This window comes from Lipotes vexillifer, unplaced genomic scaffold (genome assembly GCF_000442215.2).
Source record: "Lipotes vexillifer unplaced genomic scaffold, Lipotes_vexillifer_v1.1 scaffold640, whole genome shotgun sequence".
Lineage (NCBI taxonomy): Eukaryota > Metazoa > Chordata > Mammalia > Artiodactyla > Lipotidae > Lipotes > Lipotes vexillifer.
In genome coordinates this window covers 2,016,082-2,028,563 of record NW_006773138.1, presented here as the reverse complement: position 1 = coordinate 2,028,563, position 12,482 = coordinate 2,016,082, and the positions used below count along the sequence as shown (strand labels likewise).

Genomic DNA, 12,482 nt, shown 5'->3' with positions numbered 1-12,482 from the left:
TCTTTCCCTCCGTTCTCTTTCCACCTCCTCTTATTCCCACCTTGGACCTCCCTTTTTGTCCTCACCACCTTCTTCTCGACCCTTCTCTGAATCTCCACGGTAGCAGCCGCCCTCCCTGGGTCTGTGCATTGCTTTGTGGCGCTGTGCCTCAGTGACCCCCTCATCTCACTTTCCCCTCCCGGCTCAGCGCCTGGGGGCCTGGCCCTGGGGAAGGAAGGATGGTTCCCGAGGTAAGGGTCCTCTCCTCCTTGCTGGGACTCGCGCTGCTCTGGTTCCCCTTGGACTCCCACGCACGAGCCCGTAAGTAACGGGTGGGTGTGCTGGATAGCAGAAGAGGGATGGGAGACCCGGGATGCGCGGGAACGGGCCAGGACTTGGGACCCCAGACTGTTCTGACAGCCATCCAGGGAGCACCTGTACCGGGAGGGTGGAGACTTCTCTGCGGACCAGTATGGGCTCATGAGTCTGGGAGACTGGGGGGAACTTGGTAAGACTCACAGCCAAGGGGGCTGCAGCCACGGACCCGAGGAGGAGAGAACTGAGAGCAGTGGGAGAGAGGGCAGGGTGCTGTGCTTTTTGGGGGGGAGGGGCTATGCTTCTTCCTAGTAGAGAGTCTGGTATGTTTGGCTGCAAGGGTGTGATGAAGACGAAGAGGCTATTGCATTTGGAAAGAATGAAGAGCTAACTAGGAGAACTTTCCCATCGCTTTTCTCTTTTGATGCTCACAACACTCCCATGAGGTGGGTATTATCATTTGCATTTTACAGATGAGAAAACTTAGGCTGAGAGAAGAAACGCGCTCAAGTTTACAGAGGTAGTGAGCTATCCAAAGTCAGGACTCTCCAGTTCCAAATCCTATGCCTTTTTCCCCTGTGTCCCACAGCATGTGGAAGAAACCCTGATTTGGAGTTGCGAGACACTGGGAGGTAGCAGGGCACAGTGAGATAGACCAGGGTCTTCACTACCCCAGGTCTGTTGAATACCAGCTGGTAGGAGGGAGGCATGGAGGGGATGTCTCAGAGCCTCAGTTTGCTAATCTATAAAATGGGAGTGAAAAATCCTAGGACTGTTCTGAGGATTAAATTCAAGAAAACATGGAAAGCAACCAGCACCAGCAACTAGCTGGTCCATGGTAGGTTCTTGAAAAACATGTTCCCTAATTCATGCTTTTCCACTTAGACACAGCGTAACCGCAAACAGTTTATATAATCTCTCTGAACCTCAGTTTCCTCACTGTTTCCACAATAGGCTGGTGGACCTCCTCCCCATCTTCTGCCAATCTCTTGGAACACTGTGAGGATGGAAAACAAAACCAAAGATTCTCTTAAAAAGAAGGAAGGAGCTTAGTTCAAACCCTGGCATACCCAATAAAGAAACCAAGGCCCAGGGCAGTGGTCTGCTCTAGGTTACACAGGGCGGAGCCTAGGATGAAACCCCAGTTTCCCAGCCTAGAGCTCTTTCCTCTCCACAGCTCAGCTCCCCCATCTCTGCCTTCTTTTGCAAGTGACTTTCTGGAGCCAGCAGTGCTGGATTTTGTTTCATTCTTGTCTCTGATCATGAGGGCAGGCTGCATGTCTGGTCGTCTCTGGGCTGCCAGCAGCATGAGACTCATAGAAGTCCTTAGTAACAAGTCCTGAAAAGAGCCCAGGGTTGGTTCAAGTCCTGGCTCTGCCTCTTAGTAGCTGTGTGACTTTTCATAAGTGACAACTTCTCTGAGCCTCAAATTCTGCATCTGTCTAAGACCCATACTCACCTGGAACCTGAACACTTCATGGGAGGATTAAAGGAGGTGACTGTGTTAAAGTGCCCAGCACAATGCCTACTACTCAATCAATGTCTCCTCCCCCTCCTGGAGCCCTGGATGTTTCCTCCTAGTATCTTCCTGTTGTTTCTTAAAAGAGACTTAGCACAGGATGCCCTCCATGCCTGCCTCCCTTCCACTTGGCACATGGCTCTTAACCCCCAAGGCTTTTCTCCAAATTTCGTTGCCCTGGTTGTGTCTTAGAAAGATGTCCTAGAGTCAGATCTTTTTGCAGATTGCTCATGTCCTACCCACACCTCTCCTTCTTGCCTCCCACAGTTTGTCAGCCCTCTACAGCCTTGCTTAGGTCACACTTCTTCCAGCAAACTCTCCCTGCCACCTGATGCACTCTGATCTCCCCTCCTTTGTGCCTCCACTGGCCTTTGGGCCATGTTTCTCACTAGGTGCTGCCAGCATTCCATCTCCCCTAGTCTGGAGCCTAGTTCCCGACGTGCAAGAAAAACCTCAGAGCAGAACTGTTGAGTTAATGTGAGGTGGACCGGTAGTCAGAGGGGTGTAAGATTCTGGGATGTCAAAGCCAGAAGAACCTTTGAAAATCTTCTACCCCTCAATGTACCAATCCTTAAACTGAAGCCCAGAAAGGGGGAGTGACTTGCCCAAAGTCACACAGCAAATTTATTAAAGCAAAGAACAGAGACCTGGATCCTAGTCCCCGATTTGTCACTTACTGGTTGTGTGAATTAGGACAAATCACTTTCCTTCTCTGAGCCTCATTCTGTGTAGTGCTAACAACCTATGAATCTAGAAACAATCCTATAGTCATTTGCCAAGGTCTTATTTGAAGATCTCCTATGAAGACCCTCATCTTAGTTTAGTAAGTTTAGTTAGTAAGATCTCGGGCCTGTTATAGATATGAAATCTCCTGGTGGCATCTTAGGTGCTTTCAGAAGTGATACCGACAGATGGAAATTCTCAAGCCCGTGTGGTGTCTGACTCCTGAGGTGGCCCAGTCCTGCAGAATGCCTAGGTCCTGTGAACACACGTGGCAGCTTGCTCCTTATTTAAAGCACAAGGGTATTCAAACAAAGGTTATTCTATCCTTGGCTCTATTTCCAGCCACAGATTGAGCCTTGATCCTAGCCCAAACTGAATCTCAACTCCAGCCACAGGCTGAGGCCTAATCCTCAAACACTACCATACATCAAACCCCTATTCCATTCCCAGCTAGAGCCCTTAGCCAAGGTGGGGTCCCTGACCTGGTCACCGACCAGTACTATTGCCAGTCCCAGGCTGAGCCGCATGCGTACATGATGTCAGTCGCTTTGGGCACCCATCCCTCCCTTCTGTCTGTCTGCCTAGTACCTTGACTCCCTTGCCAGTACTCTTCCTCCTATGTCAGCTCCTCTTCCTTGTGCTCTTTCCTTACTAATTGTGCCCTCCACACCCCCCTTTAAGGTGTCCAGCACACTTCTGCTTTCTCATCTCTCCCTCCAACCAATCCTGATTTCAGGAGAGAGTCAGTTATCAGGTAAAAACATCGGCTCCTCTATTCTATCTCCAAGGGTTATATATACTATGGGAATCAAAGTTTTTGTTCCCAGGTGACAAAATCCCAGACCCCATAGGCAGAGATGGGGCGGGAAGGGAGCTCCCATGGTATGATATGGTACAGAGGGCAAACTTGGAATCAGAAAGTCAGGGCTCCAGCCCTGGCTCTGCCACCAATTCCAACTGTGACCCAGGGCAAGTTGCCTTTCTCTGCCCCTGAGATTTCCCCAGCTGTAAAGTGAGATGGTTGGAGTCAAATAGATAATCATTGAGGACCATTCCAACTTTAACATCCCACGAATCTAAGACTCTAAGACCCAAAGATGCTGTTGCCTTGGTTCTGAGTCTGCTCTGACCTTTGGAAAAGGGAGTTGGGAGAGTGTGGGTCTTCAGCCTGGTACTCCTGCCCTGCCAGGGAGGAGTGGATAGACAGACTGATTCTCAGACACCAAGAGAAAGTGCCTACAGGGCCTGGCACAGTGAGTACAGAGGGCTGACATCTGGCTCCAGTCAGGCCCCTCTCTGGGTCTGTCTAGGAGGTTCTGCACCTCCTCTCTCCCACCAGTAGAGGTCTCTGTCTCACTCACTGGCTTGCAGGCTGCGGAGCCGAGCAGGGCAGCAGCTGTGCAGTTGCTCCAGCTGTTGCACCTGTTCCAGGACTGGCCTCTCAAGTTCCCCCAGCCACTGGCCACGGTGCCAGGCTCTGGGAGAGGGACCCTGAATCCCTTGGACTCCCAAAGAAGAGGACTGGCATGGGAGCAGTGCTGCTGGGAGGTGCAATGCAGAGATCATTGCAGGCATCCCCCTGCCTCTGGGCAGGATCCCATCCCAGAGAAGCCTGTTCCACACTCTTCTGTTGCAGTCAGGATTCTTCCTTGTGTCTCAGCTAAATCCTTTTGTTTGCAATTTAAAGCCATTTCTTCTGATCCTGTCCCTTAGGGTATGGGTTTTCCTATAATCAGCCTCCACCTACCCAGATCTGAAGACTGGCATTGGAGTTCATGCTGGCAAAAATCAATGACCTTAGACAAGTCCCAATCCCTTTCTGGGACTCAGTGTCCACATCTGTAAAATAGGGGATTGGACATCATCTCTCAATCCCTAACTTTCTAAGATTCCGTAAATCTATAAATCTATCTATAAATCTATAGATAAAAATCTATAAATGTAAATCTATAAATGTATATGTCCAAGGCAGAATGGAATGTAAATAGGGTCTTCTATGCCCCCTGACCTTTGCCAGGCAACAGAGCTGCCTTTCCTGGTTTGATGACTCTCTCCTTTGAGGTCCTTCTGTGCTCCTGAACATCTGCCATGTGCCAGATAGGAATTCAGCTTCAGGGAAGTGAGGGCCCTTTCCCTAGGTTGCACAGCTCAGCCACTGAGGAGTGAGGTTTTTACTTCTGATTCCCTTAGGACACCTCCCCCATCGAGTGCCAGTGCGCAGAGCAGAGCTTATGTCTCAGAGGGGAGCAAGTTTGTTTGTGTGAAAAGGGAGCTATACATAAATAGAGTATGGCTGATTGGGCACGAGGGAAAAGATGTGAACGTTCTCACATTCCCTCGCAGCCTGGCTCTCTCTAAGGTTTTTCCTGAGTTCTCTCAGGCTGGGGACAGGCCAGCCACAGTTCCAGCCCCAGCTCCACCTGGTGCCGTTTTCGTGGTCTTATCCAGCCTCTCCTGCAGCCCAGAAGTTTCTTTCTTGTCTTTTCTGTCTCTTTTTGGAAGAATTCCTAGCCACACTACCCACTCCTGACTACTCCATAAAAGACCTTTATCATAGCATGAGGGTTTCAAGGCAGAATGTGCATTGACCTTGGATGGGGCAGTTTGGGAATTTTGACTTACACGTGAAGATCATGGAATCGCTCAGCCGCATACCTCCCCAGGCTCCTGGCCTTTTTGTACATGGTGTTTGGTTTGGTGGGTAATTTGGGAGTTCAGATGATGGGAGATGGAAAGGGGAGGTCAAAGGCTAATTCCCATTAGGTGGCAAGATCAAAGTGCCTAAAGGCTCTCATGTCACATCATGAATTTCCCTTTTTGTTAAAGCAAGAGGTTTCCAGGATTAAGGACCAGCAATCACCTCCTCTTCCAGAACCTCCCTCAACTCCATTCTTTCATCATGCATTCATTTATCAAGTGCCAACTCTATGTAGCCTCTGCACGGAACACTGGAGATACAAAAATGAATGAGATCTGGTCCTTGCTCTCAGGAAACTCAGTTTAGTAAGGAAGAGGAATCCATTCAATAAGTATTTCTAATCTAGTATGATGAAAATTGTGACAGAGGGCTGAACTCAGTTCTGTGGGACCCCACAGGAAGGACTGGCCAGTGGCCCGGAAGGTTTGGGTGGCTTCATGGGGTGGCATTTAAACAGACTTTGGAAGAATGAATAAGGAGTTGGTCAAACGTTGGAGATGGGGGATCACATTCCAAGTGGAAGAAACAGCGTGTGTAAAGGCACAGAAGCCTGAAGGAGTGTGGGTGGGGGCTGGATGGGGGGAGTGAGAAATTTAGCAAGAGGAGGTGAGGCTTAAAAAAGGGCCACCACTGAGAGTTCTGCTGGAAAAGCAAGTGGGAGCCTGCTCATGACAGGCTGGGGTGACGTGATAACATTTGGACAGATACCAGAGTCTGTCTGATAAATGTTGATACCCCGAATTCAGAGTAGGTCAACCTGTCTCTACCTTGTTAACTCCTTCAAGGTCCAGGTCAGGCACCTTCTCAGGGAAGCCTTCCCTCAAGCCCCCATGCTTCCACTATTTTAGAACTTGTCAACTCTGTGTATCATATCTATCTGTCTTCTTCATTAGGCTGTAAGCTCCTTGAGGGTGGGGAGGGTGTCTTATTTAGTTACGTACGAGGCCCATGGACATGTATGACTTGATACGTAAAATGCTCAATCAGTGAATGAATAGCAGGAACTAATGTTACTATTACTAATGATAATAATACATCAAAACTAATGACAATAACATTTACTGCCTGTTGTGCTAAGAACCCCACATTCACCTGGTTATTCAGGCCTGAAACCTCAATCCCATCCTTGACTGCCCTTTCACCCTCTCCACCCACATCCAGTCTGTCTGAAAGCCTACCTACTGTACCTACTTAGTGTTCCTCAAATCTGTACTTTTGCCAATCAGCACTGCTCCTGCCTTGGTCCAGGCCAGCATTATCTCAAAACAGACGACTGTAACAGCCTCTCCCTGGTCTCTCTGCCTCCAGTCTTGCTCTCCAATCCACTCTCCATTCCTGCAGCCACAGTGTTGATTCTAAAATGAAAACCTGACCATAGGCACACCCCAGTTTAAGGCCTTTCTATGGCTTTCCTTTGCCCTTGGGGATCTCAAGGCCCTTCGTGAGCCTCTGCTTCTTTCTCCAGCCTGATCTCTGGCCTCTCATCCCTGCCTTCCCATTTTCTCCTCCAGCCTTGCTGACCACTATCATGGCCATATCCCAGCCCAGATCTGTGTAGGTAGAAGTGGTGTTGAGGGAGTCTGGCTTGTGAGTGGAGCTAGGAGAGTGCAGGGAACCACAGGAAGCAAGGTTGGTGAGCTTGAGACCTGGGAGATTTGACCCTAATGGCAGGCACCATGATGTTCATGCCCTAATAGAATTCTGGGAGTAGAAGGAACACCATGAGAAATGGACTGTTAGGGAAGTTTGGAGTCAGCACCCAGGTCTGCTTTTTGTCTGTTTGTTTTTAACCTACCATTTAATTGAGCATCTAATATGTGGCAGGCATTAGGCATATTACACATATTATTTGACTTAATTCTGCAATAACCCCCAAAGATTATTACTAATCTCATTGAACAGATATGGAAACTGAGGCCTGGAATGTTTAAATAGCTTGTCTAAATGCAGGCTGCAGATAAAAGCCAAATCCAGTTTAAACCCCAGCCTATTGGACTCTGAAGCCAGAGTTTGGGAACTACATACACACTGGGTGAGGGGTTTTGAGGGGTGTGAGACCTGTCCCACTTTAATTCTTCTTTGTCTCTCTAAAGCCTGGAACAGGGCCAATCGTCCTCCACAAACAAAAACTTCCTCCACTAATGTCTTTTTCCTGGGTTAGACATCACTGGCGGGGCACGTTAACTCCGAAAGTCCCCCGAGGGAAGCCGCAGTTGGCCCCTGAGTTGGAGAAAGAGATGATGGGTGGGATGAGATATGGTAGCGAGGTGGAGAGAAGCAGGGCAGGCCTCAGGCCAGGGCTGGAGTGGGAAGGCCACAGAGGACCAACAGAGAGTGGATGGGAAGGGAGGGCATATGAGAAACAGACTTTGCCTCCTTCTCCATGTCATCAGGATCGGCTGCACTGGCTGCCTGAACCTCATCCTAGCCCACCTTGGAGCCCCTGAGAGCCTAGGTGTATGGGACCATCAACACATCCGAAATCATGGAAGCTTGAAATGATCGAATCTTAGAAGCACAACATTCTACAACTCTAGAAGCTTTGTGTTCTAATGAAATGTAGAATCTTAGAAACCTAGAACCTTGGAATCTTAGAATTTTGAAATCATGGATTCAGAAACTATCTGTACAGTAAACCCGTGAAGATCCAAGTTCACCCCCACCCCTTATTTTGCAGATGGGAAACTGAGGCTCAGAGAAGGAAAGAAAGGGTCTTCCTCAACATCACACAGTGATTCCGTGGCATAAGGAGCTACAGCCCCTTCTACCAGCCACATGCAAGGACGGGGCAAGTGCCAGGACCGTGGGGACGGAGGCAGCCTGAGGTCTTGGCAGTTCTTCCTCCTGCCTGGTTTTGGCGTGGCCTTGGGCACTCACCTCCCTAGAAAAAGAGGGAGCTCTGGGCCGTGCTTCTCACCTTGGAGGGCGTGGTGGGCCTGGGACTCCTGGGGTTGGGGGACGGCTTGCCAGGCCTCCGCATTCTTAGCTGCTGCCAGGTCCGTCCCGGGCCAGGGCTGAGACATTCTCTCTGTCTTCATGCTCTGAGCCGGCGGAGAGGGGGAGGGGTTGCCAACTGGCACAGGGGCCGGGCTACAGGGCCGCCCCAGAGAAGGTGGGACAGGTTTTCTTCAGCAGCAAGGCTCAGACGTAAGGCCGCGGCGGTGTTGCAATCGCTCCCTTCTCTGGTGGGGGAGGGACTGAGGAAGAAAGACATTATTCAATCCTCGGAGCATTGGGCTGGCTCTGCCGAGCACCCCAGCTGGGTCTGTGTCCTGCCCTCTCTGCCAGCAGCGGCTGAGAGATAAACACAGCTCATTTGATACGGGCCAGCCGGGGCCTTGCTGGGAACGGGATCTGCTGTCTGATCCCCCCTCTAATCATGCGGGGCTGGAGAGTGGGTGGGGAGCAAACCAAGCCTTGGCCGCCCCAGTGGCCACTGAAGCACAGACTCTGAGGGCATCACGACCGCGGCCTCAAATCCTTGTTTTGGGGAGGCCCAAGAGGCAGAGCAGAAGCAGTGCAGGGACCCAGGGAGGCTGGTCTCAGCTTCTCACAAAGGAAACTTTCTAAAGGTTCGCAGTGGCCCTTAGCTCCTGTCCTCCGCTCCAGGCCATCCCCAACACGGAGAGGGGACTCTGGCCTCACGGGTGAGCTGCCCTTGCTACTGTACTGCTTTCGATGCTCTGTGATTCTGTGAGTTTAAACATCTAAAAGAATGATTCAGAAAGTGTGAGACTCTAGAAAGTGTGCAGGAGGAGGCACGAAAGGCAATCTCTAGATTCTAGACCAATAGGGGACCCAGAGAAAAAAATAGCGAATGGGGGATGGTGGCCCGGGGGACCGAGAGAATAAACCTCTAGGCCCTGAGTTTGAGCAAAAAGCCATGTCAGGTGAGGTGAACTAAAGGGATCTCCGCTTGGGAACCTGGGGTCCTGGGTTCAAATCAATAGGTGGGTGGCCTCAGGTAAGTCACTCAGTCTTTGTGATCCTCAGTTTTCTCATCTAGTTTTCTTATAATCATGGTAACGATCCCACTGATGCTGCAAAACTGACTTTATCCTCTTGAATCTTGAACAGATAATAATGTCCATCTTGCAGGGTCATCGTTACCATAATTATCATAATACCATTCAACTAAGCATCAGGAACGGGGCTAAGTAAGCACTTTCCAAGCATTATTCAATTTAATTCTCAAAACATTGATGTTAATAAGATAATTAAGTAATTTACGTAAATAGAATATCATCAACAAATGTTGGTTCCTTTCTCCAAATTTCAATCTCATTTAATTCAACACGTCTTTATGGATACTTAGCTTGTGCTGGGCCTCCCAGTTTCTCCCTGAAAGAGCTTAGATTATTCTTTGGATAATGGAAAGGTTTTTGTAGGAATGATAGCATCCCTTCTGGGTTGTAAAAATCATCAGGTACCTGTATGGAGGAGGGTTGGCAAGGATAGGGCCAGAGGCAGAGGAACACAGCAAGGGGGCCTCAACGCCTGACCTGGAGCCCTGACCTGGGGCTAGGTGCTGAGCTGGTGAGAGGTGAGGACATGAGTGTTCTAGACAGAGCTTGAAAGACTGGGCAATTGATGGGCTGTGGGAGGACATAAGGGGTGGAGGTCTCAAGAAAGAAGGATTGCAGGAGAGATATCTAACCCACATAAGGAAATAAACTATTTTTTTTTTTTTTTTTTAATAATACACAATGTATTTATTTATTTATTTATTTATGGCTGTGTTGGGTCTTCGTTTCTGTGCGAGGGCTTTCTCTAGTTGTGGCAAGTGGGGGTCACTCTTCATCGCGGTGCGCACGCCTCTCACTATCGCGGCCTCTGTTGTTGCGGAGCACAGGCTCCAGACGCGCAGGCTCAGTAACTGTGGCTCACGGGCCCAGTTGCTCCATGGCATGTGGGATCTTCCCAGACCAGGGCTCGAACCCGTGTCCCCTGCATTGGCAGGCAGACTCTCAACCACTGCGCCACCAGGGAAGCCCCGGAAATAAACTATTTTAGTCATTCTTAGAAGCATTCATCTACCTATTAACTACTGATACACAGATTACAAAAGTAATCAGGTGATGTGCAGTCACAGTACCAATGACTATTTTTAAGGATATTTAAAAGTCAGTTTCCTAACAACCTTTCACTAGGCAGCACTTTGTTTTCCCAATTCAAGCACTTTCCATCAGAGCTCAATGCGATATAGAGAAACGGTAGAGTATGAAGCAAGAAAGCTGCTGTCAGTGGCTTTATTCGAAAGATAGGTCACATGGCCCAGAGAAGGTGTGTGTGTGTGTGCGCACGCGCGCGCATGTAGGCAGGGAAGCAGCAGAGGGCAAGGGAGGGGAGGGTGCAGAGATGTAGTAAATAAATAAGCAAAATGGGACAAAGGAAAAGGAAGCAGGTGTGATTAGAGAGCAGAAGGAGTACTGCCTTGTGAGTCAAGAGACTTTGGCTGTCATCCCTGCTTGATGACTGACTTACTGTGTGTTTTTCGAGGTGTAGTTTGGCCTCTCTGGGCCTCAGGTTATTCATCTAATTATAATAACTAACATTTACACCACACTTTAAATCTGTAAAGCATGTTCACTGCTTAATCCCCTAACCACGCTGTGAGAGAAGTGTTAAGGCTCAGAGAGGGACAGTGACATGCCCAAAGTCACACAGCAAGTGTGTGGTCAAGCTGATATTCAAACTCAGACATTCTGGCCCTCTGACTAGGAGAGCACATCCTGTGGATTCTCTTTCACTTGAGTGGTCCAGATGACATCCTTCCTAGAGCCAGAAAGAAGGAGGGATGAGGCAGGGACTTCAGGTTGGAGCCTCCTGGGACTGATAAAGCACTGGTTGGTTTGCCAGGCCCAGACATGTTCTGCCTTTTCCACGGGAAGAGGTATTCCCCCGGCGAGAGCTGGCACCCCTACCTGGAGCCCCAGGGCCTGATGTACTGCCTGCGCTGTACTTGCTCCGAGGTAGGTTCCTCTGGCCACCTGTGACAGGTATGTCTGGGAGACCTCCAGTGAAGGCACCCCGGAGGGAGGGAGGACAGCCTGACTCTGAGGGTCAGGGGCACTCTGGAACTGGGCCTCCTAGAATCGTGCTCTGACAGCAGCAACTGAGAGACTTGGGGCCACACCACTTCACTACTGGGTATCTAATACATAGGCATAGATGCCTACTGTGCACCTCCCAGAGATAAATCACACAGTGGGTCAGTAACTGGGCTGGAATGAGGACCCAGGCCTCCCATCTCTCATCCAGCCTTCTTTCCTGCTGGTGCCAGCCTCCCTGTGCCCATGCAGCAGAAGACAGCCTTCCTGACCTGATCTCCTAATCCTTCCTTTCCTCGGGCTATCTCCTACAGCCACCTCTCTTGCCACCCTGCCTTAGGATGCGTTCTCCCAACACCACTGGTCCAAGTATTTATTCTTTGCAGCTTCACCCAAATGCCACCTCCACCAGGAGCCTTACTTGATCCCTCAGCTGGAAGTATTTTCTCCTGGGAGGCCACATAAGTTTCTCTGTCCCTTTCTCCTGATCACTGTTGGCCAAGTAAAATGGTTGTCTGTGTCTGTTAGTTACTGCCTCACCTAGATGGAGCCCTGGGAGCAGGTCTTCCTAGGCATTCACTCATGCCCATTTCGGGGTCCTGCAGAAGGCTATACCAACTGGGGCAGAGACCAGATCTTCTGTTAACCTCTGTCTCCCCCCAGCCCACCCCACCAGCACCCTCCACAGGCCCTTGTACAGTCAACTGGGTGGAATAAACGAGACCCCCGCGTGGTCCAGAATTCCCAGGCCAGGTATGGGGTTAGAGGATGGCAAAGGAGGGAGTGATTTAGAACAGGGGTCCCCAACCCACGGTACAGGTCCGCGGCTTGTTAGGAACTGGGCAGCACAGCAGGAGGTGAGCGGTGGGCGAGTGAAGCCTCATCTGCCGCGATGCTCTCCATCGCTCACATTACCGCCTGAACCATACCCCCCACTGTTCGCATGACCACCTGAATTAATATTCCCGCCCCCCACCCTGCCCCGTCGGTCTGTAGAAAAATTGTCTTCCACAGAACCAGTCCCTGGCACCAAAAAGGTTGGGGACCGCTGATTTAGGAGGCTTGAACCCCCTCGGCCCTGGCTCAGCTGCCCAGTCTCATTGGTGTGAAGTCTGCAGCTCTCTCTGTCCAGGCGAGGGTGCTGGGGGGAGGGAGTACCTAGCTCCCAGCTGGAGCCAGCCCCTTAGCTCCTCTCTTT

At 50.2% G+C, this 12,482-nt stretch overlaps 1 protein-coding gene across 2 annotated transcripts in view; it reads left to right on the top strand.

Moving 5' to 3' along the window:
• Positions 1–49: 49 nt before the first annotated feature.
• Positions 50–12,482, top strand: part of CHRDL2 (chordin like 2) — a 32,454-nt gene continuing 20,021 nt past the window's right edge. Inside the window, exons 1-2 of one of the 2 annotated variants that reach the window (XM_007448100.1) lie at positions 50–300; positions 11,094–11,206. In XM_007448100.1, the coding sequence (XP_007448162.1) occupies positions 219–300; positions 11,094–11,206 (195 nt within the window). In that variant the 5' untranslated portion in view covers positions 50–218. The remainder of the gene's footprint in view (positions 301–11,093; positions 11,207–12,482) is intronic. The other variant, XM_007448099.1, reaches the window with a different exon arrangement.